Source organism: Nyctibius grandis, chromosome 19, assembly GCF_013368605.1.
Source record: "Nyctibius grandis isolate bNycGra1 chromosome 19, bNycGra1.pri, whole genome shotgun sequence".
NCBI classification, from domain to species: Eukaryota; Metazoa; Chordata; class Aves; order Nyctibiiformes; family Nyctibiidae; genus Nyctibius; species Nyctibius grandis.
This window is the reverse complement of record NC_090676.1, coordinates 1,608,219-1,633,172: the sequence shown is the minus strand read 5'-3', so window position 1 is coordinate 1,633,172 and position 24,954 is coordinate 1,608,219. Positions and strand designations below refer to the sequence as shown.

General features: G+C 61.2%; 1 protein-coding gene across 3 annotated transcripts; it reads left to right on the top strand.

Moving 5' to 3' along the window:
* Nucleotides 1–4,163: 4,163 nt before the first annotated feature.
* Nucleotides 4,164–24,954, top strand: UCKL1 (uridine-cytidine kinase 1 like 1). Of its 3 annotated transcripts, none has more exons than XM_068416406.1 (15): nucleotides 4,164–4,229; nucleotides 11,508–11,701; nucleotides 12,264–12,370; nucleotides 12,571–12,741; nucleotides 12,981–13,052; nucleotides 13,842–14,031; nucleotides 14,675–14,736; nucleotides 19,217–19,236; nucleotides 21,527–21,625; nucleotides 22,009–22,102; nucleotides 22,429–22,491; nucleotides 22,838–22,960; nucleotides 23,368–23,475; nucleotides 23,843–23,999; nucleotides 24,579–24,954. In XM_068416406.1, exons 1-15 carry the CDS (start codon nucleotides 4,180–4,182, stop codon nucleotides 24,653–24,655), a joined length of 1,587 nt encoding a protein of 528 aa, XP_068272507.1. In that variant the 5' UTR covers nucleotides 4,164–4,179; the 3' UTR covers nucleotides 24,656–24,954. The 3 variants fall into 3 exon arrangements, with proteins under 3 accessions (XP_068272507.1, XP_068272506.1, XP_068272505.1); XM_068416405.1 differs by lacking the exons at nucleotides 4,164–4,229; nucleotides 19,217–19,236 and adding exons at nucleotides 7,777–8,179; nucleotides 15,926–15,942; XM_068416404.1 differs by lacking the exon at nucleotides 4,164–4,229 and adding an exon at nucleotides 7,778–8,179.

Sequence of the window (24,954 nt, the reverse complement as noted above, 5' to 3'; positions counted from 1 at the left end):
TGGAGGGTCAGAGGGGGCTGCTGTGGGGTGGGTCAGGCTGGAGGGTCAGAGGGGGCTGCTGTGGGGTGGGTCAGGCTGGAGGGTTTAACGGGAAGTTGTGGGATTGCAGTGAGACCGTGGGGTGGCTGGGGGCCATGGGGGTTGCTGCGCCCCGGTGCTCAGGTTGTCTTTGCAAACGTAGCCAGCCACGAGCGCTGCAGTGGGGCTGGCAGCACGGCCATGGCAGCGCCGGGGTCAGGGTGAGCTGGAGGTTCAGGGTCCCCTTCGTGCCCCGTCCCGAAGGTGCTGGTTGCCCAGGAAGAAGGAACGGGGTTTGGGTCACCCAGCTGCGGTGTGTGACGGGAACGGGGGGGGCAGCACCAAGTGACAATCATGGGTCCTGCTTGTGGGGGTGTTGCACTCGCTGTGTCCCTTCAGGCTGGGACCTGCCACGGGGTGAGTCTTGGCTCCCCCGAGGTGCGTCCAAGCCCCCGACCGTGTCCCTCGGGGCCGGGCTGCCCCTCGCTTGTTCTCTCCCCGGGCGTTTCTTTGCGTCTGTGCTGATACCCCTGTAACACCTCGCTTCGGCCCCGAGGGACCTGTCCCCGGGCCAGGATGCGTCCGTCTCCAGACACAAACCAGGCTACCTCTGTCCTTGGGAAACGGGCACGTTTTCTCTCAGTAACAGAAAACCTTAATTCGATTTTGTTTTTCCCCTGTGCAGAGCCGGGAAGGTGGCGTCGGGGTGGGGAGAGCTTCTGCTTTTCCTTCAATCAGTTAAAACCTCAACCCTCGCTTTCCTTCACTGCTCTTCACCACTCGCCAGCGGCTCAGGATCGTTCCCCTGCTCCGAGGAGCCGCTCAGTGATAATTAACATCCTTCTCCGCCGGCAGGTTATTAGGGCCGCGGCGGCAGGGAGGGGACGGCGGTGTCTGAAGCCGGGGCGGCTTCTTGGGGGAGCCGGTGCTCCGGCTGCGGTCCCCAGCAGCTGGTTGCCACCATCTGCATCGCCCATGGGCGAGGGAGCCGGCCTGAGCTCTGTGGCTTGTGCCAGGCTTCAAAGCAATTAGTGAGAAAGCTTAATTAGTCGCTACGGCTCAGCCTGTTGGCTGCGCTTCATCCCTGTTTGTTTTGATGGTGGTGTTGTTACCGGTCCTGCCTCCCCGGGAAGGGGGGAGAGCTCTGGAGCTGCAGGACCCGCGCCCTCGGAGCCGTGTCAGTCTTTGTCAGGACACGGGGACGTGGGGACACTGTCCTGGGCGCTGGCACTTTGCTGTGCTGAGCCAAGGGACGGTGCTGGCGGCTCGCAGAGCTCCGTGCCTGCTGGCTGGGCGAAGAGGGACCCCCCGCACCCAGGGCGGGTGCTCGGGGGGTGCTTGGGGGCACGCAGAGCTGGGGACTGGCACGGAGCCTGGCACTGAAATCTCTGCCAAGGGGCAGAGGGAGCCGCTGGATCCTGAAATCTCATCCCACCGTGGGGGAAAGTCCCCAGCAAAGCTTCTGGCCCGAGGAGGGGGGACGTGGGTGGCTCTGGCTGCTGGTTTGGACGTTCACCTTGTAATCCCCACTGCCTCCCCTTGGGGACAGCATGGGGCTCGATTCTCATTACCATGCAATTAATTGGCTTCTCATTAATTAAATTGACAGGCAGCACTGTGCTGGGGGTGGGCCCCGGTGCCGCAGCTCAGCCGAGAGCTGCTCAAGGTGGGGGAGACCTGGGGAAGGGCTGGCTTGGGGGGGTCGTTGTGGGGTCCGGCCTGTGACAGCAGCGCCTTGATCCGGTGGGAATTGTTCTGAGCGAGTGAAATCTTCAGGGTTTTCTGTTTCCCCTTAAGGTTTTTTTTCCCCCACTAGTCATTGCTCAAGAGGAGCGTGTTCTCCCACCGCCGCCTTCTCCATGAGACATCCTGCCCCGTGGCCGGCGGGCTGGCGGGGACGAGCCGCGGTGGCAGCGAGGGGTGTGCCCATCGGGGTGTGCCCATCGGGGTGTGCCCATCATGGTGCTCCTGAACCCGAAGAGTCGGGCAGAGGCTGTGGGGCGAGACAGGGGACAAGCACAGGGGACAAGCGCGTCCTCTTCCCTTCCATCCCCTCACCCGCGGGGGGTTGGAGACCCTCGGGTCTGGCAGCGCGGGATCCCCCGGCCTGACCCCCCCAGTCCTCTGTGCACTGGCCAGGGGCCGGAGCCCCAGGGTCGTCCCCTGCATCAGCAGGGAGTAACTGACAGTTGGTGTAAAGCCCCGTGAAGGGGAGCGGGGCTGGGGAGCGGGGTCACCCCCATAGTGCCCGGGTTGTTTTGGGGGGGGGGACTCAGAGCACAGCGGGGGCTGCGGGGCGGCTCCTCCGCTGCAGAGCCCCCATCCCACTGCCTGCACCCCCCCCAGCCCTGAGGAAGGGGCTAAACCCCCGTGGGGTTGGGGATGGGTGGGAAAAACTCATCGAGCTGTTCCCAAAAGCTTCTCTCACGGGGGGGCTGCGGCAGACAGGAGACCCTCACCACGGTCACGCTGCGGATGGGAGCGAGGGCTGAGCGTCCCCGACCCCGAGCATCGCTTGTGCCCATGAACGTTGGGAGCGTTTTTGTTCTTTTCTTTCTCACCCGGTGCCACCCGTCCCACGGCATTCCCCGATGTTCCTCGTCGATGCCAGTTATTAGTGCATAAGTGTATTTTGGGGAAAAAAAAAAAAAGAAAATGGAAAAAAAAAAAAAAAGAATTTTCAATTTATCACTTGTAACCATATATATAAATATATAAATATATATATTAAAAAGTGTTTATTTGCAAAAAATAAAATTGTTTTAACAGTAAACTATCTTATAATAAACTCCCGATTTGTGACGATCTGTTCTTTTGTTAATCATTGACAAATCCTCAGTTGGAGAGTACTGTAACAGCCGCTCTTACCAGCCCCGCCGCCGAGCACCGCGGAGGGGCCATGCCATGTACTGTATGTATGAAAAACAGCTGTATCGAATAAATGTTTATTGATTTTTTATTATTACTGTTCTCGTCGTTATTTGATTGGGAGGGTTTGATGCGGGACGGGCTGGGTTTGTCCTTCCTCCGTGGGCGGCTGGTGGGGGCCCAGGAAATCTCCCGGAGATGGAGCTCGTAGGCTTCACCCCAGCGGTGCCCCCAAACCCGGGCACAGCCAGCCCCGGTGCCAGGAGCATCCCCGCTGCCCACAGCCCCACTCCCACGGCAAAAATCCCCCCCCAAAGCTGCCCCCTGTCCCCCTGTTAGCAGCACCCAGCGTCTCCCAGCGCATCCCAGCACGGCAGCTCTGCTCCCCAGTGCCCCACAGCACCCACCCATGCCCACATCACCCCCCCTGCACCCCACAGCACCCACCCATGCTGACAGCACCTGCCTACACCCCATGGCACCCACTCATGCTCACAGTACCCACCTGCACCCCACAGCACTCACTCATGCCCACACCACCCCCCCCGCACCCCGCAGCACCCACCCATGCCCTTAGCACCCCCCTACACCCCCCTACACACCACAGCACCCACCTGCACCCCACAGCACCCACCCATGCCCTTAGCACCCCCCTACACCCCACACCACCCCATGCACCCCACAGCACCCACCCATGCCCACATCACCCCCCTGCACCCCACAGCACCCATCCGCCCCATACAGCACCCACCCATGCTGACAGCACCCACAGCACCCACCTCCACCCCACAGCACCCACCCACACCCTTAGCAGCCCCCTACATCCCACAGCACCCACCCATGCCCACACCACCCCCCACACCCACCCATGCCCACATCACCCCCCTGCACCCCACAGCACCCATCTGCCCCATACAGCACCCACCCATGCTGACAGCACCCACAGCACCCCCCTCCACCCCACAGCACCCACCCACACCCTTAGCAGCCCCCTACACCCCACAGCACCCCCCTATGCCCCACATCACCCCATGCACCCCACATCACCCCCCTGCACCCCACAGCACCCATCCGCCCCATACAGCACCCACCCATGCTGACAGCACCTACATCACCCCCCTGCACCCTACAGCACCCACCCACACCCTTAGCAGCCCCCTCCACCCCCCAGCCCCCCCCTCCCTCCCTTCCCCAGCCCCGCACTACAAGTCCCGGGCAGCCCCGCGGCAGCACCGCCCCGTCCCCGCCCCATCCCCGCCCGCTCCTTCGCTCCTGCCTCTCCCCGGTACCACCATGGCCGCGGCCCCGGTGGCCGAGGGGGCTCCGGAGGAGCCACACGACAGGTAAGGACCCGGTATAAACCCACCCGGGACGGGACCGGGATCGCAACGCCCCGGAGCCGCCGGTCCCGGCGGCTCCGGGGCGTTGCGATCCCCGTCCCGTCCCCACGCTGCCACTTCCGCGAGTGGGGCCTCCCTGATCGCTCCTTCCCCTAAAAAAACCCTTTTGCCTTTTCCCATCTCAGCAACCGACGCCACCGGCACCGGTGGAGCGGGAAAAATGCCATTTTCTCCCCCAAAATCCCCACGCAGGATGGTTTTGGGTTGGTTGTTTTCTTTTTTCCCCCAATATTTTCCACGCAATCCTCCGGCACCAAACGCTAAATACCCCAAAATTGGCTCTGGAGCATCACCAGAGCGGAGGCAAAGTGGGTTGAAGGGATGCGGGCATCCCCGGTGCTTGGGTACCGGCACCCCGTGGCACCCACCGAGCCCCCGTGGCACCCACCGAGCCCGACTCCGGCTGAGCCAACGCCGAACCATCCGGTGTGTTTCGGTGCCCCGTGACGGCGGTGGCTTTGCCCTTCTTGTGAGTCAGCGGCCGAGGATGAGGAGGGGAGGAAGGAGCCGCCTCGAGTAACGGGAGATGAGTAACGGGGTTGTATAAGCGAGCGCCTGCCACCGCGGAGCGAGCCCGCGCGCCGTATAAATAGCAGCGAGATAATTGGGTTTGAAGAGGGAAATGTTTGTCCTGTTGTCGTTGGGAATCCGAAGTCCTTAAGCATGTGGGTGCTGAGCTGGCCCCGGGGTGGCTCTGGCCAAGGCAGGGCGGCGGCAGAGCTCGGTGCGAGGCTGGGGGAAGGTGGGTGTGGTGGGCGGCGGGTTTGCAGGAGGGGCACGGTACGGGCACGGCATGGCAGGGCTGCTGGGCATCGCGGCACCCCTGGAGCCGCTGGCAGTGGGGTGGCAGGCGGGTCCCTCCATCCCTTGGGCTGTCCCTCCATCCCTTGGGCTGGTCCTTCCATCCCTTGGGCAGGTCCCTGCATCCCTTGGGCTTGTCCCTCCATCCCTAGGACAGGTCCTTCGATCCCTTGGGCAGGTTCCTCCATCCCTTGGACAGATTCCTCCATCCTTTGGGCTGGTCTCTCCATCCCTTGGGCTGGTCTCTCCGTCCCTTGGGCTGGTCCTTCCATCCTTTGGGCTGGTCTCTCCATCCCTTAGGCTGGTCTCTTCATCCCTTGGGCTGGTCCCTCCATCCCTTGGACAGGTTCCTCCATCCCTTGGGCAGGTCTCTCCATCCCTTGGGCTGGTCTCTTCATCCCTTGGGCTAGTCTCTCCATCCCTTGAGCAAGTCCCTCTATCCCTTGGGCAGGTCCCTCCATCCCTTGGGCAGGTCCCTCCATCCCTTGGGCAGGTCCCTCCATCCCTTGGGCAGGTCCCTCCATCCCTTGGGCTGGTCTCTCCATCCTTTGGGCTGGTCTCTCCATTTCTTGGGCTGGTCTCTTCATCCTTTGGGCAGGTTCCTCCATCCCTTGGGCTGGTTCCTCCATACCGACGCTTAGGGCTTCTTGGAGCCTTTCCTTGTGCGTTTCCCGCATGAAACACATCCTCCGGCCTGGCCGGCTCGCAGGGTGGTGGGGCTCAGCCCTGTCTCACCCTGGTCCCTGGTTGTGGGGTTCCTTGTGCTGGTCCCCGGGGTTTTGCACCGGTTTGTTGCAGCACAACCGCTTTTGGCTTAAGCAAAAGATGCTCTAGGACACGAAAGACCCAGCTCAGGGCTGGCCCGCGTGGGTCTGCCCCAGCAAAGACCGCGCTCCATGATGGAGGGAAGCAGGTTTGGCCTCCACGCACCCACGGGTGCTGCTGGCAGGGGTGGGAGCTGGGAGAGGAGGGGGTTTGCGGAGGAACGTGTGCCGGGTCGCTGCCGGGGTTCGGGGCCGGTGCCGGTGATCCCCGTCCCGAGCTGCTCCCGTCGCTTGGACGTTTCAAACAAAGGCAGGAAAAAAGGCACCGGGGAGGGAGCGATGAGGAACAATGTGGCCTGGGCGAGGGCTCCTCGCCGCCGAGTTCCTCGTCCCTTTTCTTTTTTTGCTTCTTTAATGAGAAAGGATAGAAATCGCGGCGGAAGAGGGGTTTATTTTTAAACTTCTGAAAGAGCTTTGACAGAGAAAGGGGCGTCCGGGCCGAGCTCACAGGGTGGAGAAGGTGCCTTTGATCGTCGCTCGCTTCACCGGCGCCGCTGGGGCAGCAGCCACGGCTCCGGCTGGGGACAGGTCACCCCTGAAACCCCCCCTGTCCCCGTCCCACTCCTCCTGCACCCCCCGGTCGGGAGGGGGACACTGGTTGGGTGCCAGAGCCGTGTCCCCTCTCTCCAGCAGTGTTGTGTCACCGAGACATGTTTCAGGGTGCTGCTGTCCCCTGCGGGTCCCGTTGCTGGACAGGAGCAGGCAGGGGCCGATGCGGCCGTGCCCGGTGCCCCCCCGTGCTCAGCGGGGCTTTGCTGAGGATGCCGGCATGCAGCATGTGTCCCCCCTCTGGGATAGCCCCGGTGCTTGGGGAGGAGGAGGAAGGGCTCTTCTCCCTGGCCCTGGGCCCATCCCCAGGCGCTCAGCCCTGCTCCATGCCAAGCACCGCCATCCCCTCGGCGGTGGGCGCGCCGAAGCCCAGCTCTCGTCTCGCCGTGCCAGGGCGGGCTGGGGGCTCGCTCGGTGGCTGCAGGACCTTGTTGTGACAAGCCGTGACCCTGGCAGAGCCCGCTGCTGCTGCCTGCCTGGCGTCGGGGTGTCACCTCTGCCACCTCGCCCAGCGCTGCCTGGTGGGTGCTGCTCTGCCCCAGACCCCTGTGCCGCGGTGCCCGGCCGTCCCCCAGCCCTTGCTGGCCGTCCTGCCCTTCAGCTGCTGCCCAGCTTCCCCCCGAGGGCTGCCCGGCGCGGGGTGCCGGGGCTCCCTGCCCTCCCTGGGGCGGCTGGCACCGGGAGAGGAGCTGAGATGGCCGGGGGGGCAGCGGGCAGCTGGCGGGGGGAGGCTGGCGGAGCGCCTTGCCAGGCCTGAGCAGCAGCGGGACGTTATTCTTAGCCACCCGCAGCCCCGGGGTGTTGAGTTTCACCCACTTGTTTACTCCAGGACCGAGGGGACGGCGAGGGGCAGCTTGTCCCCAGGGAGCTGAGAACCGGGGGGGCTCACAGCCGGACCTCCTGCCACCGGGAGCTACGGGAGGGGGACAAATCCTGCACCGACAGCCCCGGCACAGCCAGCAGCACCCCGGCCCCGAGCCCCAGCCGGCTCCATCAGCCGCCAGTGGGGTGCTGGCTGGGTGCCCCCTCCATCGCTGCCCCACGGCCGGCCCCTCTTCCCCCCCTGCAGCCTCCTCACCGGGAGCTCACCGTGGCCGCACACTTACCAAGCTGCCGTCCCCGGCGAGCCCCCAGCGTCCCGGGCAGCGGAGCGAGCCCCGGTCCCCGGGGCAGAGGCGCAGGGTGGGGGGGACGGTGTTTATTGCCTGTGCAGGGGGGCGGTGAGGGGAGGTGTCACTTCGCCCCCCCGACCCCCCCGCTTTTTCTCTAATCAAGCCAGTGCTATTAATATCAGGTAATGAACGTAATCTCTGGGTTAAGCTATCCTCTTAGGCGCGCTGACCGCTCTGCAGCTCCCAGCAAGAGACACTCCCCCGCCAGCGCTCTCCTCTCCTTCCTCCATCTTCCCATCCCAGTTCTGCTGGGGGGGTCCGTGTCGCCCCAGCCCCTTGGGACCCTGCGGTGCTGGGGGTGGGACACGCTCCTGTGCATGGCTCCTGGCACCAGGGTTCGCCCCGCTGGCACAGCCGCCCTCTCGCCGCGGTAGCGCAGGAGGTGGGGGGACAGGAGCCGAAGTGGGGCAGGGACGGGGGGCTGAGCACCTCGAGCACCCTCGGCCCGGCATCGCCTCGTGCTCCGCGGCGCGGGGGAGATGAGCAGCCCCCCGGCCTTCGCCAGCGTCCGCATCTCGGGCTGCTGGGCCCTCGGCCCGGACGGTGGGTGAGTTCCTGCTTTGCTTCGCTCTTGGGTGGGTTTGTGCTGGTTTTTTCACCCGTTGGCTTTCCCTCCCAGTCCCTCGGTCCCAGTCCCCGGCTCCCGGTGGGCTGAGGGCTGCGAAAGCGCAGGCAGCAGCTGGGGGGAAGATCAGCTTCCCTCCGGAGGTGGGATGGAGCCAGCCCGGCCGCGGGGGGCTCGGCGGGAGGGTTTGGAGGGCTGGGCACTCGGTCAGCGCGTTGTTTGTGGGGTGCAGGGCTGAGGACGAGCTCTCCTCTTTGCTGGTTCAGGTTTGGGGCTTTGCCAGCGTTCCTTGCTGGCTGTGAGGGCTGTTTGGTCCTGCTGCCTTTCCCCTTCCAGCCCAGCACGGATCCGGGGTGGTCGGGAGTCTCGGAGGGCAGCGGGATGCAGAGGGCACAGGGATGGGGGCAGCAGCGGGGAAGGGAGAGGGGGGCTCTTCTCACCCCCATAAATCTGTGCTTGGGTTAAGCGGGAGCAAAACGCTTCCTTCGTTTGTGCCAGCACATCTGCAGGGCCGGAGGGTGCTTTCGGGGAGCAGAGGGGCACGGGCAGGCTCCAGCGAGGATGCACCAGCTACAGGGAAAGGAAAGTGTCCCGAAAAGCTGGGGACAGACTGCGGAGGGTTGGTGATGGCAGACTCCTCCGGGCAGGCTTTGCCGGAGGGGGGTTACCAAGCCCAGGGCGATGTTTCCCTTCGTATTTGCCTTGTTATGGCATCAAGTCACTGAAACATGCGGGGCTCTGCTGGGGCAGGCTGGGGAGGGTCCGCGGGGGACAAGGACCGTCCTCTGGTTACAGCAGTGGCATTAAGTGCAGCTATGGATAGCGAGTCCCCTTCGCCTGGGTGCGTTACCTGGCGGGCAGGGGCATGGCCCGGGCTGGGTCGCTGCTGCAGGGAGGTTTTAAACAGCGATAGGAACGGCGAGAGGAGATGGGAGCAAGATGGCTGGGATGAGCCTTTGGAGGGGAGGGGAGTCCCCTCCTGGCAAGGGCAGCTGTGGAAAACAGCTACAAAACTTGAAGTGTAACATTAGGAGAAAAAGTGTGACCTTTGCAGAGCTCCAGGACGGTTCCCGAGCCCTCCCCACACTGCGCTTGGCTGAGATAAATCACGGGAAACGTTGATTTAAGAGGTGAAGAATATGTACCTCCTGTATGGCTACTGACGGTACAGACGGGGATCTGTAGGGACAGCATCTGGGTGCAAGTCCAGAGGTGTTTGGATGAGGAGAGGCAGAGCAGGGTCATAGTGCTGCACCCCGGAGTGGCCCCGGGTGTGCAGGGGGAGGATGGCTCCATGTCTCGCCGAGGGCTGTCCCCGCGCTATCCCGTCCGTGTCCCTGCATCCCGCGGCGATGCCATGGTGTGGAGCTGCTGGTGGGTCCCCTCTGTGCCGGCACCCTTGGTGTGCTGCGGGCACCCCGGGGAGCAGAGGGGTGACACACGGGGACGTGGGGTGTCACCTGTGGCTGCAGCCTGTGACTCCTGGAGCTGTCGGGGTCCGAACCTCCTCATCCCTGCCAGGAGCTGGGTCCTGCCGATGCTGATGGACAGCACCGGTAGCAGACCTTGCAGGGGTCAGCCTCTCACTCGGGCTCCAAAAACCAGAGTTTTACCCAACTCGGAGTCTCTTTGGGTCTCAGGGCCTCGGTCAGCGTCGCAGCGTGCGGATCTGCAGGCTGGGCTTGGGGCTGCCTTACACCGCAGAGCAGAGCGTCCCGAAACGCTCGCCCGTTGGCTCCCAGGAGAGGGGCTGGGACACAGATGAGAGGAACCGTTTTATTTTCTGGTAAACAACTGCGTCTTTGTCATCTCTTGCTTTTATCAAGCCAAAATGACTTTGTTTATACCCCGGCATCGTCGGCTGATGTCAGCCCCGCGCTGGGAATAGCGCGCGGTGGCTGGTGGGAGAGGAGGCAGAGATACCCCGGCTGGGTTTGCTTCTCCTGCCTCACAAGGAGCTGTCTTTGCACAGAAGGAAACCCCAGAAGGTCCCGGCGGGTCTCACCTCCTCACATCCCTTTTTAGAAGCGTCCTTGGGGTGTTTACAGCTCCTGGGCGAGCCAGAGGCCGGCGGTGCTCGGTGCTGGCCGATGGGCTCGTGCGTGGGACGGGGTGTCGGTGGCTTGAGGCTCTGGCGGGGGGACTCTGCGGGTGCACACTCGTAGGGTCGGCGTCGGTGTGTGGCGCAGGAGCGGGAGCTTTTATCCTTGTTTAATTTTTATCTTTATCTAAAAGTGTTCTAAAAAGAGCTGGGGGAGGGAAGGAAATTAATCTTCATACCAAAACAGCTTATAATCAACCCCAAATCTGTAAAGCCCTGCAGTTTAAGCCCTTTCAAGAGCAAAAAATAACAGAGAGGCAGCAAAGCGCCATCGGCTCGGCCAGGCTGTACCAAACCGTGCCGGGTTTGGCACGTTCGGTGCCCGGGGCTCTCTGACCTTGCGGAGGTTTCGTTTCCAGCCCAGTCACGGCTGGGGAGAAGAGCAGGCGTGAGCAGGCAGAGCGCTTTGCACCTCCCCAGGGAGGAGGTTTCCCTGCCGAGGCGGCGAAGCGGCGCGTGGGGAGGAGCGGGAGCTGGTATAAATAATCCTCCCCATCCCGCTGCCCGGCTGCAGCTTATCTCCTGGCCAGGGGCCACTTATCGCCTCCCAGCCGCTGCTCTCCCGCTGCCAAGCTTGAAAGGGCTCTGGAGAGTGGGTTGTTCCTCTCCCTTCCCCGGCCGCGGCGGGAGGGGGGATAAGAGAGAGGCATTTAGCAGCTCCAGGGCTCCGGCCGTGCTCGGGGCTCGCTCAGCCTGCATGGCGAACGGCTTGGCAGCCCCGCTGCCCGGCTCGCAGGCTGGTCCCCAGGGGCTTCAGCCCTAAACGGTGGGAGATGGAGAGGGCTGGGCAGGAGGGGAGTGCTCAGAGTGGGGAGGGGAAAGGTGTTGTGCATGGAGGGGATGAGGACGGTTGAGCTGTAGCCCCTGTGTTCAGCCTCCATCCCCCAGAAGGGTCCCTCAGCACATCAGGGCAGGTTGTTGCCCTCTAACACCACCCCGCAGTGCTTACTGGAGCGTTTATTTAACGCCGGCGTTCCCCAGGCAGTCGGGCTGTGGGGAGCGATGCTTGTGCTGCACCTTTTCCAGGTTAAAACCGGTCCTGTGTGAGAGCTTCTTGGGGTTGGCCACGGCCTGCAGCAGGGCTGTGGTGGCCTGTCCCCCTCCTCCATCACATCCCTCACCCGCACAGCGTGGGATCCCCCCAAGACCCCTCTCCCACGGCCCTTCCCCACCGCCGGTAACCCAGCTCCGTCCTCTCCCCATCCCCAGCAACAGCAGTGCCGAATCCTTGGACCGGCTGTACCCCGCGGTGGGCTCCACCAAGCCGCCCCGCAAGCGGACCACGAGCCAGTGCAAGTCTGAGCCCCCCCTGCTGCGGACCAGCAAGAGGACCATCTACACAGCTGGCCGGCCACCATGGTACAACGAGCATGGGACACAGTCCAAAGAGGCCTTCGTGATAGGTAGGCGAAGGCAGCGTGTCTCCGGGCTCTGTCCCACCTCTGCGCGTCAGCCGGTGCAGGCTAACTCGCCTGGTGACTCTCTAGGGGATCTTGGGGGGATTCTTGCCCCACAACCTCCTTGGAAGCTTGAGGTTGGCTCCAGACTCCAGGCTGTGAGCTGCTCAGGAGCAGGGAGAGTCCCCGTGGTTAGCCCAGCATTGACTGGGTAAGCCGTGGGATTGGGCAGAAGCCGAGAGCTTGCAGATGGGGTGGTGGGTTGTAGCAGGCGCTGGGCAGACCACAGTCTTTGCTTGTTGTTCCCTCAGCTCTCTGGGTTGTCACGAGTTCCCAGGGATTTAGTCTAGGCTGGTTCTCCTGCCAGCTCTCCCCTTGTTACACAACCACCTAACGAAGGGTTTCCCAGCTTTGCTGTGCACGTTGCTGGCAGTTACAGCACGGCCATTTCGCTCTCCCTCTTTGGAAGTTCCTCCAGCTTAGCGTGACAGAGCAGGACCTGGGGTCTAGCCCGTGGCTGGAAAGGCAGGCTGGGGAGTTGGTGGCTTCATCCCCTTTTCCCTGGCAGGCCTGGGAGGAGGCAGCGCCTCTGGGAAGACCACGGTGGCCACCATGATCATTGAGGCTCTTGATGTCCCTTGGGTGGTTCTGCTGTCCATGGACTCCTTCTACAAGGTGAGGCTGCGTGTCGGTCCTGACCAGGCTCCCAGGCTGCCGTGGCCCTTGGCACAACCCCCTGAGGGGGAAACGCAGGGTGGGTTTAGTGACAGCCTCATGGCTTCCCCTTCAGATGGTTCTTGGGGCAGGGGGAGCTGTGGGGAGGGAGGGCTGCCGGTGGGGACGGCCACGTGCACCAACCTCTCCTCCGTGGGCAGGTGCTGACCAAGCAGCAGCAGGAGCAGGCAGCCAGCAATGACTTCAACTTTGACCACCCCGATGCCTTCGACTTTGACCTCATCATCGCCACCCTGAAGAAGCTGAAGCAAGGCAAGAGCGTGAAGATCCCCATCTACGACTTCACCACCCACAGCCGGAAGAAGGAATGGGTAGGGGACACCGAGGCGGGTGGGACAAGGTGGGGGGACTGCCAGGGCAGGAGAGGGGGTGCCGCTTGGACCCCTCCAGCCCCTGCCTTTTGCTCTCAGACTCATGCAGTCGCCCTGTGCTCTGTGGCTGGCTCAGATGAGCAGTGCTGCTCTCGCAGTCTCCAACAACCCAGAGATACACCCGGGACCAGGTGGCTCTGACCATGTTCTGTCTGACCACGTCCATTTTGACTCCACAGAAAACCCTGTACGGCGCCAATGTGATTATCTTTGAAGGCATCATGGCATTCGCAGACAAGGAGCTCCTGAAGGTGAGGAAGGGATGATGCCCTCAGCCAAGGGGTGACCCGGTCCCTGGCAGTGCTGCTGTGTAAACAGGATTAGAAACAGCCCACGTCCACGCTGCAGCTGGCCCAGCCAGAAGCAAGGCCTGCTGTTCCTGCGCTGGGCTCATCCAGCGCTTCAGGCTTTGCTGGGAATTTTTTGGAGACATGAAAAAATGCTGTGGGAGGGAGTGAGCCGTGCACAGGCGTAGCCAAACTCAGTCTAGAAAGTTTCCTTCCCTGACAAGCAAGTGGTTGGGCTACACTTTGCTGGAGCAATGATGACCTCCAGTGGAGAGCGGGGTGAATCCCCCGGGAGCCTCCTCCGAGCACCCTGCTCTTGTCCCTCGCCGCCCAGGGCAGTGCCATGAGCTGACCTGCTGCGCTTGGCTCCCCTCCAGCACTCCCGAGTGCTCCTGGGTCATGGCCATGAACTTCTCTCGTCTCCTCCTCGCTCTTAAATAACATCCAGCAAAGTGCTGGGGCTGCTTAGAAGTGGAGACAGGGTTTGGAGCAGGACGGGTCTCGGGGGGCATGAGGGTAAGGGGCAGGTGGCAGCAAGGGGCTCACTGCAGCATCTGCACTGCCAGCCAGGGTCGAGTGCACGGGCTGCAGAGGCAAAGCTCCCTCCAGGCCGGAGCAGAGCTGAGCCGAGCTCTGTTAAACTGGTGTTGTGCTGCGCACAGGGCTCAGCCTGCTGCTTGCGGCTGGTGGAGAAGGTCGGTCCGAGGTACACACTTAACCTGGTGGGGTTTGTCCCCTCCCCTCCCATTGCAGCTTCTCGATCTGAAGATATTTGTGGACACGGACTCAGACATCCGCTTGGTGCGTCGCCTGCGCAGGGACATCAGCGAGCGCGGCCGTGACATCGAGGGGGTCATCAAGCAGTACAATAAGTTTGTCAAGCCCGCCTTCGACCAGTACATCCAGCCCACCATGCGGCTGGCCGACATCGTTGTGCCCCGAGGTACCTGCCCGGGGCTGCCCCGAGCTGCCGCCTGGCTCAGTCCTGAGTGGGACATGAGAGAGCCCGTCCCTCTGCCCCCAGCTCTGCTGGCTGGTCCCACCACCCTCGGGCTGGCGAGGAACGGGCTGCCCAGGGAGGTGGTGGAGTCACCATCTCTGGAGGGGTTTAAGAAAAGCCTGGACATGGCACTTAGTGCCCTGGTCTAGTTGCCATGGTGGTGTCAGGGCAACGGTTGGACTCGATGAGCCCAGAGGGCTCTTCCAACCTCATTGATTCTGTGATTCTGGGACGGAAGAGTGGCTGTCTCATGCCAAAGCAAAGGTCCCTCCAGCCCAGTGTCTCCAAACACTGGCCAACAGCAGGTTCCTGGGGGAAAGTCTGCACTGCTCCCTCACCCAGTCTCCTGCCCTACCAGCTCCTGCAGCTTAGCGATTTAAAAGCTGGAGGTGACTTCTAGGTATTCAGTAATAGATTAGTAAATAAGAATTTAATAATAGGAGTGTCTCCTGCTGGACGGTGCTTTGCTAGGGAAGGGCAAGCAGGGGCACGGGGGGGTTTGAACATAGTGGGGAGCTTGGGGAAGAAACGTGTTGGGGGCACTGCAGTCCTGACCAGGCTGCCTCTTGCTTTTGGTTCACTCCAGGGAGCGGCAACACAGTGGCTATCGACCTGATTGTCCAGCACGTCCACAGCCAGCTGGAAGAGGTAAGAGCTGCCCGCTCCCCAGCTGTTAGTGGTGGGGTGGACCTTGCCTGGGCAGCGGTGGCATGGCAGGGAGCAGCGCTCTGGGTGCCCAGGTGGGGCTGGCCCGGCTTCCCTCCGTGCTCCAGGCGTGCGAGCCACGGGGCTGTGCCCATGAACTCCTCCCAGCCCTGCTCCCTCCGCTTTGGCGGAGGAAATGCCTCATCCCTGCGCTCTGGTTAGTGCAAGGCTCCTCGGCAAGCTGTGGTCCAGCAGCAGCTTCCTTCCCTCCCCAGGAGAGCAGGTCAGCTGGGGACAGACCAACCGTCCTCGGTGATCTGAGAGGTGTGCCCTCCCTGCCTGCAGCCCTCCCGCGGCCAGCATCACCCCAAACCCTGCAGTACTTCAGCTCGCTGGCTCTGCCTTCTCCTCCTCCCCCCCCTGCAGACACCACTGCACCATCTGCCCAGTCCAGAGCCCACTTCCCCACGTCTACGTTGGGTGCAGCCCATGGGTCTCAAAACCCAAAGCCTTGCCATGTTTTACGCCCAGCCTGAGCGCTGATTCAGGCACATGCTCCATCACTTCCCCATCACTGGCTTTAGCAAGTCTTCTGTGTGTCCTGGGCCAGCCCTGACCAGGGGTTTGAGCCTGGGACCCTTTGATCAAGTGACCCTGTCGTGTGCCGCTGTTCCCTGAGCAGCGCAGCCTCCTCCCGCCCCACCTTGGTAGTGTTGATGTTTAGGTTGTGGAGATGCTCAGAGTGATGCCCTGGGAGGTGGAAGGAGCGTGACCTGGAGATGGATGTGCTTGGAAGTGAAGGGCTCTGGCAGGTCAGGAAGTCGGTTTCTAAGCCCTAGGTCAGAGGAGCGAGGATCAGAGCCCTGGCCTCGTCAGCGCCGGGCTGAGGAGGGCACACGGCTGTGGGTGCAGGCCAGGAGCGGGGAAGTGGCTCTTTCTCCCAGCCCCCAGGACCTGGCTGGGAAAGCTCGAGGCTGGAGCAAACACCAGCTCCTCCCCAGGGCACTGGTGCGAGCCAGGCGAGGGGTTGGCTTGGGGGGCTTTCATTTACCTGGGGAGGGGAAGAAGGGGAAAAGGCTACATGTGAATGCAGGAAAATATTCCTATTTTTCCTTTTCTTTTATCTTGAAACGACCCTGGTGTTGACAATGCTTAATACCGGTTGCATTGTGTCTTTGTGTTGCTGCCGCAGCGTGAACTCAGTGTCAGGTAAGAGCCCCTAACCCTGTCCTGTCTGTGCAGCCCGAGGCATTTCCAATGCCAGGCACTGCTTGGCCTAACCCCGACCTGCAGGCGGGACCGACAGCTCATGTAAAGCGTGGCCTACGAGAGGCTGCCTTGTCCTTGTCCTTGTCCTTGGCTCTGGGAGCGGCAGGGCCAGCGCTGCTCCCCGGGGAGCGTTCGTCCAGCTTGGGCGCAGACCCCTGCGGCTGGGGACCCCCGATCTCGGCAGGAGGGGGAGGCTTTGCATCCTGGGCTTCTCTCTTATTTCCCTTCATCCACTAAGACGAATGGTTGTTCAGAGCCACTCTCCATCCCTGATGATTAAACATCATTAACCATCAGTTGTTAGGCGAAGCTGAGCGGCTCGAGGGCGGTGGGAGCCCTGCATCCCTCGCCGCACGTGGAGGCTTTGGCGTGGTGAGAGCTTCCCACTTTCCCGGAGTATCTAAAGACCACGCAGCAACTACGTGGGGACTGGGAAAATACTCATGCCCCAGCCCAGCAGGATTTCAGCTCTCTCAGTGTCTGCGGGTGGATGCTGTAGAGCACACGCTGATTTACTGAACCTCCCCAGCGCGTGGGGCCGGGTGGGCCGTTGCTCCCTTCCTTCCATTAAGCAGCCAGCGAAGTTTCCAGGTGTTTTTGTAGGAAGCAGAGGGGCTGCATCACTGCAGATGCGTTTCCATTTAGATCTCCACCATTGCGTGGAGACACTTAACTCAAGTAACCCTAAAATTTACATCTGGCGTACAACAAGCTTTTAAAATACCTGAGCTGGACAGGAAAAAGTCTCTGCTTTGCTTATTTCTGCTTAAGCCATTCATTTCCTAGAGCAGCCAGCTGGGTGGTTTATTTTATTTCTGTTTGCGTGTTTAACACCAAGGGGCCTGACATTTCCGTACAGACAGTGTACGCTTCCCTGCGTGTCTGGAGGCCCAGGTGGGAAGGTGCTTTTCAGCGTGGAGAGACGTCAGTTGCTTTAAAATATTGCAGGAATGACATTAGAGAGTGGAGTAATGTGTGTGTGTATGTAGGTATCTGTGTATGCCCATGGGGATGTATATGCACACACATATAAAATTTCCTTTCTCTCCAGTGATTCTCCTCTTTAATCGAAGTGGCACTCAGTACACTGATCGTTTTGTGCACCTTAAAAATCAGATATTTGATAATGTGTCAAGAAAGCGTTAGTAGTTTTATGATAGCAAGTTCGGAAAGGTAACTCTGACCTCCAGAAGTAACTCTGAGGTAACCACAGCCACAGACATTTTTATGATGTTCTCCTTAAGGCTCGTGGATTCCATTTATGCCTTTGCCAGGAAGTCTGGAAAAAATTTCCTGGCAAAAAAAAAATCAGTTTGCCCTCCTGGAGTCCCGGTGCTTTTACTGCTGCTGTGGTTTCCCGTCGGCTCCTCTGTGGCTCCGCGCTCGGAGCGGGGTGAATGGAGAGACGCGTGTCAGCGAGATGCGCTGGGCAAACAGGGCTGTTCATCTTAAACAATTCCCCCTCCTCCTGTCTTGAATGGCTTCATCTAAATGTCACCGTTGTTGTTGTGATGTCACCGGCTTTTGGCAGCCGTGGGGACGCAGCGAGGTCTTTGGAGCTGGGAGAATAAAACCTGGGTGCTTAGATCTGGCCCCGGTCCGAGGGACTCCTCTGGTCCTCGTGCTCCAGGCTGGCCCTGGGCAGGGGTGGCCGGGATGGGCAGGGAGAGCCTCTCCCCAACTCTCAGCTGATCAAATGGGTGAATTCTGAGGAGTTTAAAGAAAGTGGTGCCATTCCCTGGCCCTGCAAAGCTTTGTTTTCCTCCTGCAACTGCCGGCTGCTGAGGAGCATCGTCGCCTTCCTCCGTGCTCCCTGGGAGCGCAGGTCAGACCTTCGCGTCCTTGCAGTCGGGATGTTTCTTGCCCAGCTTCCCACATGTTTAACCGTGCATGTGCTGGCAACGCAGCCTGGTTTGGGTCCCCTCTGCCACTCTAGTCCAGCAGCCGGCCCGGCTCTCGGAGCCAGAGCTCTTTTCAGCTGAATTCCCCTCGCCAATCAATATCCCCCCACCACCAAGGTCTCGATCAGCTTGGCATGCCCTTTGCCAATTGTGTCTTTAAATATCAACCCGTGGCGCGGTTTAACAGCCCTTGTTTGAAATGTCAGCCCTGAAAGCCAGCCGCTGTACGTGTTTGAAATGCCTGGACTGCATTAGCCCCTTTGTAGCTGGATGTCTCTCGTCTGCTTCCTGCTTGATAGCATGCCCAACAAAGAGCTGAGGATGTTCCCTGAAGCCTTCCTGAGAGATGGTCACCCCTTTCTCGCTCTCTTTCTTTCTTTCTTCCTTCTTCTTTTTTTTTTTCTTTGTTTCCTTTAAAGTTTTTGTTTTAGGGGGAAAAAATAAGTTTCCAAAGTAAGACGCTTTCTTGACGTGAATTTTCCGTCGCGGCCCTGCGTGGCTGGGGCAGGGACAGGAGGCATTGCTCTTGCAGGAGGGCTGCCTACAGGTCCCGGTGGCAGGGACCCGCTCCTGGTGTCCCTCCCGGCAGGGCTGGGCAGGAGCTCGCACCGCTGGGGACACGGCTGGAGCGGGGCTGAGCTGTTCCCCCTGCCTGCAGCCCCTCTCCAAGGGATGGCGATCCCAGGGCAGCTCGGGGGAAGGAAGGTCTTCTCCGTGGGCAGTGATGTTCAGTTCAGAGCCGGGGTTCTCCCCACGTTCCCGGTGCTCTCGGCTTTCCAGGCTCTCCGAGGCTTGAGCAGATCGTGTCTGCAGCGTGCAGGGAGGTGGGCACCCCGTGAGCCCCCAGTTTGCAGGGGTGCGGGGCAGGTTGGATGAAGGTTTTGCAGGCTTGGCCTTGAGCGCCGGCGCTGGCTCTGGGATTGCAGCAGAGCCCCGGGTGAGGGCTGGGCATTTCCCTTCAGGAGCTGCAGCTGGTGCTGCAGAGTGGTGGCACCTGGGATGGAGAGGGGACAGTGTCCCTGCCCTGACTCTGGAGCGGTGAGAGCGGATGGAGCTTTCCTCCTCATGGAGCCGGTGCCGTGGGGAGCAGCTGTGACGTGGCTTGGTCACCGAGGGAGGAGTGCTGGGGTCTGTACGGTGATGGCCGCTGCACCGGGCAGGTCCAAGAGCCATAGATAATTAGGGCTTTTTTCCCCCCTTTGACTACTGACGATGCTTTTTCCTTTGTTTCATGTTGTGTTTCTCCCTCTCCCCTTAAACTCTCGTGTTTCCTGTCCTGTCTCCCCTGAACATCCCTCCCGCCTGGTGACCAGAGGAAGCTGCGCTGGGATATGTGAGGAGACGACCGCTAACGGCCGTGTTTTGGTTGTGACACTAACGCCGGGGAACGGGGGCGAAGGGCTGCGCAGCGTGAGCCGCCTCACTAACCCGGGCAGCCAGCCCCCAGGGTCCTGCTTTGCTGGGGCTGTGCAGGGCAAACCGGGCTGGGGGGGCTTGAGAGACCCATCTTTATCCTGACCCCAAAGATGGGACCTGCTGCTGTCCCCCTGGAAAGCGCCGTGGGGACCCCCACAGCCCTGGGCTGTCGGGGACAGGGACCCGAGCGGGGTTGCATCCAGATCTCCCCGTCTCCGCACCGAGCACCAGCCCCTGCGCGGGTGTCACGGGAAGGTGCAGAAAGCTCGGTGACAAAACGGTGACAGCGTTTCCCTGGGGCTGTTGACAGCTCGGGGTGCAGGGGGGGGTGTTCACAGGCACACGGGGCTGCTCTCGGGGGTAGGAGCACCCGCTGGCATCTGCGGCAGTGAGCAGGAGCCGGGTCACGCTGCATGTCACCTGCAGCACCACAGAGAGCGGGGCAGGAGAGGGGCTGCCCGTCTGACAGTGGGATGCTGCGACGTGGCCCTGGCAGTGACGGAGGGGAGAGGTGCCCGTGGCAAGCTCAGGCGTGTGCCCCTGGCTGGGCTGCGGTGGGTGGGAGATGGTCCTGTGGGCTACGACCCCTACAGCTCCTCTGGTTTGGGGGACAGCGGTTTGTCACCTTGGCAAGCCCTGCTGGGGCCGTGAGTTGGTGAATGGCTGTGTTGGGGGGCTGGTCTCCCCCCCCCAGAAGCAGGCAAGCAGCAGCCCATGCGCAGGCACCAGCGTCCGCCGAAGGCAGGGCTCAGGTCCTCGCCCGCCGTGGGTCTGCACCCCCGGGCCAGGAAGGGTTTGGGCAGGGCTGGATGGCAACTGTGCCCCCAGGATGTGTCCAGGAGGCAGGAGGGGGATCTGCGGGGGCAGAGCTGCTGGGTGCTGCCCGCGGCACGGCCCTGGCATGGGAGCATCTCCCGGGGCAGCTAACCCGAGTTGTGGTGACTAACAGTGAGCTTCCACCAATGGTGGGGCCGGGGTCTTGAGGGCTGCTCCACAAGCAGGCGGTGGGGTCTGCGGGCAGTGGGCAAGCTGGGAGCCCGGCGCGGCTCTCGGGAGCATCCCCTGCGTAGGGGCTGTTCACTGCTACGCAGGACCAGGGCTGGCAAAAGCAAGGAGGAGCCCTTAAGCACCCGCAGGCCTTGGGAATGTCTCGTTTGGTGTTGGTCGGCCAAGACCAGGAGATGACTATGTGGGTGGAGGCCTCAAGTCATCCAGCCCTGCCCTCCTTCATTCCTACCCAGTCATCTTCTTTGTCTTCTTCTCCGCTTGCGTGCCTCTGTGTGTGTGTGTGTATGTGCAATTAATCCAGGTTTCTGCTTGATTTGAAATCTTAATCACCTGGTGCTTTCGTTTGTTTGCTCTCTTCTCCTCCGCAACATCTCTCTGACCGGGATGCAGCCGCTGGCACGTGTGTGATCTGACGTGTGGCTTTCGGACCCCAGCCCTCCTCCCAGACAAAGTCGCTTGTCCATCCTGCCCAGCCTTGTGGAAGCCAAATAGATGTGACCTTCATCTCGTTACTGCCGCTCGCAAAGAGCGAGGTGACTAACGGGGCTCCATTGTGCGCTCCCCCGTGAATGGTGTTCCCTTGATCCAAGAATAGCTCCCAGACCTATTAGTTGTGTGCAGATGAGTCACACAAAGCCAGTCCTGTCCAGCCGTAAAGTCTTGAAGCTGTTCCCAGTTTGGTGTCGATCTGACTGTCCTTGACTGGGCCAGGCGCTCTCTGAAATGGTCTCATTGCAGCCTGGCTCCGCACTGAGCCGTGTGCCAGCGCCGCGGGCCTGGCTGCCTGCCCCGTTCCTGGTGACATCTGGCACTTGTAGGACAGAGACAACCACGGCAGCTCCTCCTCACCCCGTGAGTTCAGGATCCACCACCAGATAACACTCTTGATAAGGTCTTGATTTTATTTTCCACTTTCTTCCCAACCAGTGGAAACCAAGACGGGCTGACCACGGGTCAGCTGCCCAGCAGGATGGGCAGGGCCTGGGGCTGCAGGACCCCACTGGCTCCACTAGCCATGCACCCCCTGCCCCATTCATGCAAGCAGGTCCCTTTGCCATCGCAGGGGCCCGGGCAGGGCTGGCCTTGGTGTGCGTTTGCAGGGTGAGATGACATCTGGGAGGATGGCTCCGGCCGTGTGCTGTGCACAGCCTTCGGGCAGCCGTGCCCGGACACCTTCTGACCGTGTGTTTGGTTTTCAGGGCCGCCCTGGCCTCTGCCCACCAGTGCCACCCCCTTCCTCAGACCCTCAGCGTGCTGAAGAGCACCCCTCAGGTGAGGGGCATGCACACCATCATCAGGTAAAGCCCCCGCCGCTGCGGCCCCCCGGGGTGGGATGGGGCTTGGCTGCTGCCAGGGGTGGGCTCCGCTTGCTTTGACCTCTCAGATCCCACTTGTGCCCCGTCCTCACGACTTGGGGACACAGGACAGGATAGACGGTGGTGGACCCTGCATACAGGGGCTGTGCTGTGGGTGCTCCATGGTCTTGCCAACAATTTTTCTGCCTTTTACCTTAAAACTGCCACCGCAATTCCAGGCTCAGTCGGGGGATCCTGTGCAAGCAAGATGCTGACGGCTGGACAGGGCTGGGGCTGCCCCCCCTCCTCGCAGCCTCTGACTTCTGTCAGCATCTCCCGGGGCACGTTTTGGTCCACAGCTGACACTGCCTTTCCCTCCCCTCTAGAAACAAGGAGACCAGCAGGGACGAGTTCATTTTCTACTCCAAGAGGCTGATGCGGCTGCTGATCGAGCACGCGCTCTCCTTGCTCCCGTTCCAGGTGGGTTCGGGGCTGGAGCTGGGAGGGTCGGCAAGAGGCACTGTGTTTCCTCTCTGATTCCTAACCCGTAACTGCCAGGGAGCTGGGACAGTCCTGGCACTGCTCCTCTGACCTTCTCCACATATCAGCCCTTTCCTCCCAGATTAAAAAGGGACAGGGCTCCCCTAGGCCGTGGAGCAACGGCGTGGCCCTGGGGGACAACTCTTTGCCCAGCCTTGGTTTCCAAGGGTCCAGACCAGCCCGCAGCTGGCTGGCTCCCCGGTACCAGGGCTCCTCCAAGAGCCACCTCAGAGCCCCTGGTGATGCTTCTCTCATGGTTTTTGTAGAGTTGCACAGTCCAGACCCCTCAGGGACAGGACTACGAAGGGAGGACGTACAGCGGGAAGCAAGTAAGTGGAAGCAAAAGGTACTGTACAGCTACGTTGAAAGCCCGGTGGATGCAGGGGAAGGACAGCCCTGGCTTCTCAGGGCTTCCCTCAGGCCTGGGTTTGGTGCCTGCTGTCATGAATACTGTACCCTGTACCATCGGGACGGGTGGCAGGTCGGTGGCCATCAGCAATGTCACTGTGCCACTGTTGCCCTCCCATTGAGGGAGGCAGCCTGAACCGGGAGCGGCACAAGACCCTTCTGGAAGGGATATGCTTCGGGGTTGCCCATTAGAAGCCCAGTGCCACGCTGGGGTGGTGTGTGCCTCCCACACCGTGCCTTCCCCTCGGCCCTCGCTGTGTGCTGCAGATCACGGGGGTCTCCATCCTGCGAGCGGGCGAGACCATGGAGCCAGCGCTGCGCGCGGTGTGCAAGGACGTCCGCATCGGGACCATCCTCATCCAGACCAACTGCAACACGGGCGAGCCGGAGGTAAAGCTGGGGTCCCTGGGCTGCCGGGGGCATCTCCTGGCGTTAGCCTGCGTGCTGGGGCTGGCGCGGGTGTCTGATGGTGATGAGGGGTCTGATGGTGATGAGGGTGATGAGGGTGATGACCCCTCAGGGCTCACCAGTGATCCAAGAGTTGATAATCTTGGGTTGAGTGCTCAGCTTTGAAAGCTTCTCAAGGGGGCTTTGCCAGCAGAGGGGCTGGTTTGCTGTCCCGGTGTTTGCACCCACTCCAAGCTGAGAGCTGGGGTCGCAGAGATAGAGGTGCACGAAGGGTCCTTCACCCCGCTAAGAGAAGGGCGCGTGTTGCTCCGTTCGGCACGTCGGGAGAGACCCTTGTGTGACGCCGTGACCCGGCAGCCTCTAAGCTGATCTCTCTTCCCCCTGCCCAGCTCCACTATCTGCGGCTGCCGAAGGACATCAGCGAAGACCACGTCATCCTGATGGACTGCACGGTCTCCACGGGCGCAGCGGCCATGATGGCAGTGCGGGTGCTGCTGGTACGGGGGATGCTGGGCACGGCGCCGAGGGAGGGTGGTTCACGCCCAAATAACGTGCAAAGCGCCAGCTGCAGCCGTGCTGAGGGGCCTTGTGCTGGCACCGGAGGGTGTCATGGGAGACAGCACAAGCTGGGGTGACCCTGTAACCAGGCACCACCAAAGTCACCCCTTCCTTGGGGAGTTGCAGCCTGGATTTAGTTGGTTTCTTGGTCCTGTGCCCAGTAAGCCCAGCTGGCCACGGAGAGGGGAGGAGAGAAGGTGGCTCCAGGAGGGCCCTTGAGTGCTCAGGGTGCTGCTCCATGGAGGCATGGGCCATAACGTGCCTTAGATACCCTTACCCCGAGCTGCCTCTGTGCCTTTCCTGTAGGATCATGATGTCCCAGAAGACAAGATCTTCCTTCTCTCCCTGCTTATGGCAGAGATGGGTGTCCACTCAGTCGCCTATGCTTTCCCCCGGGTGAAGATCATCACCACAGCAGTGGACAAGAAGGTGAATGACCTTTTCCGGATAATCCCCGGCATCGGTGAGTGTCTGGGTGGGAATGAAATCGGGGGGGATTTTCGGTGCTTCTGGCCCACTCACCAGGGGAGGTGAAGCCCTGGTTGTCAGCAGCAGCTCAGGCCTGGCCTTGTTTTACCCAGGGACCCACTGCCTGTCCGGGGTCCTGCTGCCACGTGGGTGTTGGGATCGACACGCACGCTCAGAGCTGGTGGGCAGCCAAACCCTTGTTGGCAGAAGGAGCCGTTCCACGTGCCGTGAGCCTCCTCCAGCCCGGGGGGACAAGCCAGGCTGGGACAGCAGGACCAGACCTGCGCCCACCTCGCTCCCCAAGCTGCCACCTTAACCGAGCTCATCCCAGCCAGGCTCGCTGCGTTCTGCTGTCCTCACCTCTGCTGTGCCAGGAGACGCCCCTGCCACGGGGTGCTAAAACAGCCTCCGGGCTGCTCCAGTTTTGCTGCTACACGAGTTCTAGTGCCGCTCAAGCTGTTGGATAAACCTGCTTTTGTTTCCTTGCCTGCGGGGACGAGGGCAGGCTGGAGGACGGTCCCAGGGCTCCCTGCAGAGCTGCACCACCATCACATCTCATTCTTTGTCCCCACAGGGAACTTCGGCGATCGGTACTTCGGGACAGATGCTCCTCCTGACTGGAGTGATGATGAAGATGCTCTTAGCACTTAGCTGGATGTGGAGATGCCAGCGGCGACCGGCAGCTTCAGCACCGCACCTTAACCCCTCTGTCCATTGCAGATTTCTCCTTCCCCCTCACCAAGCATAGATATTTTTTTCAAATCTTACATTGGAGATCTAGGGCATATTTTTTCAAAGAAACACAAATCCTAGTTTGTCTTTGTGGACAGTCGCGTGTCCCGGCATAGAGCGGAGTTAATTTATTTTAATTTAAATATTTGCCTATGATGTAACTTATTGGAGATATTTTATAAAGAAAAATAATAAATTTTTTCTCTGGTTTTCTTGAA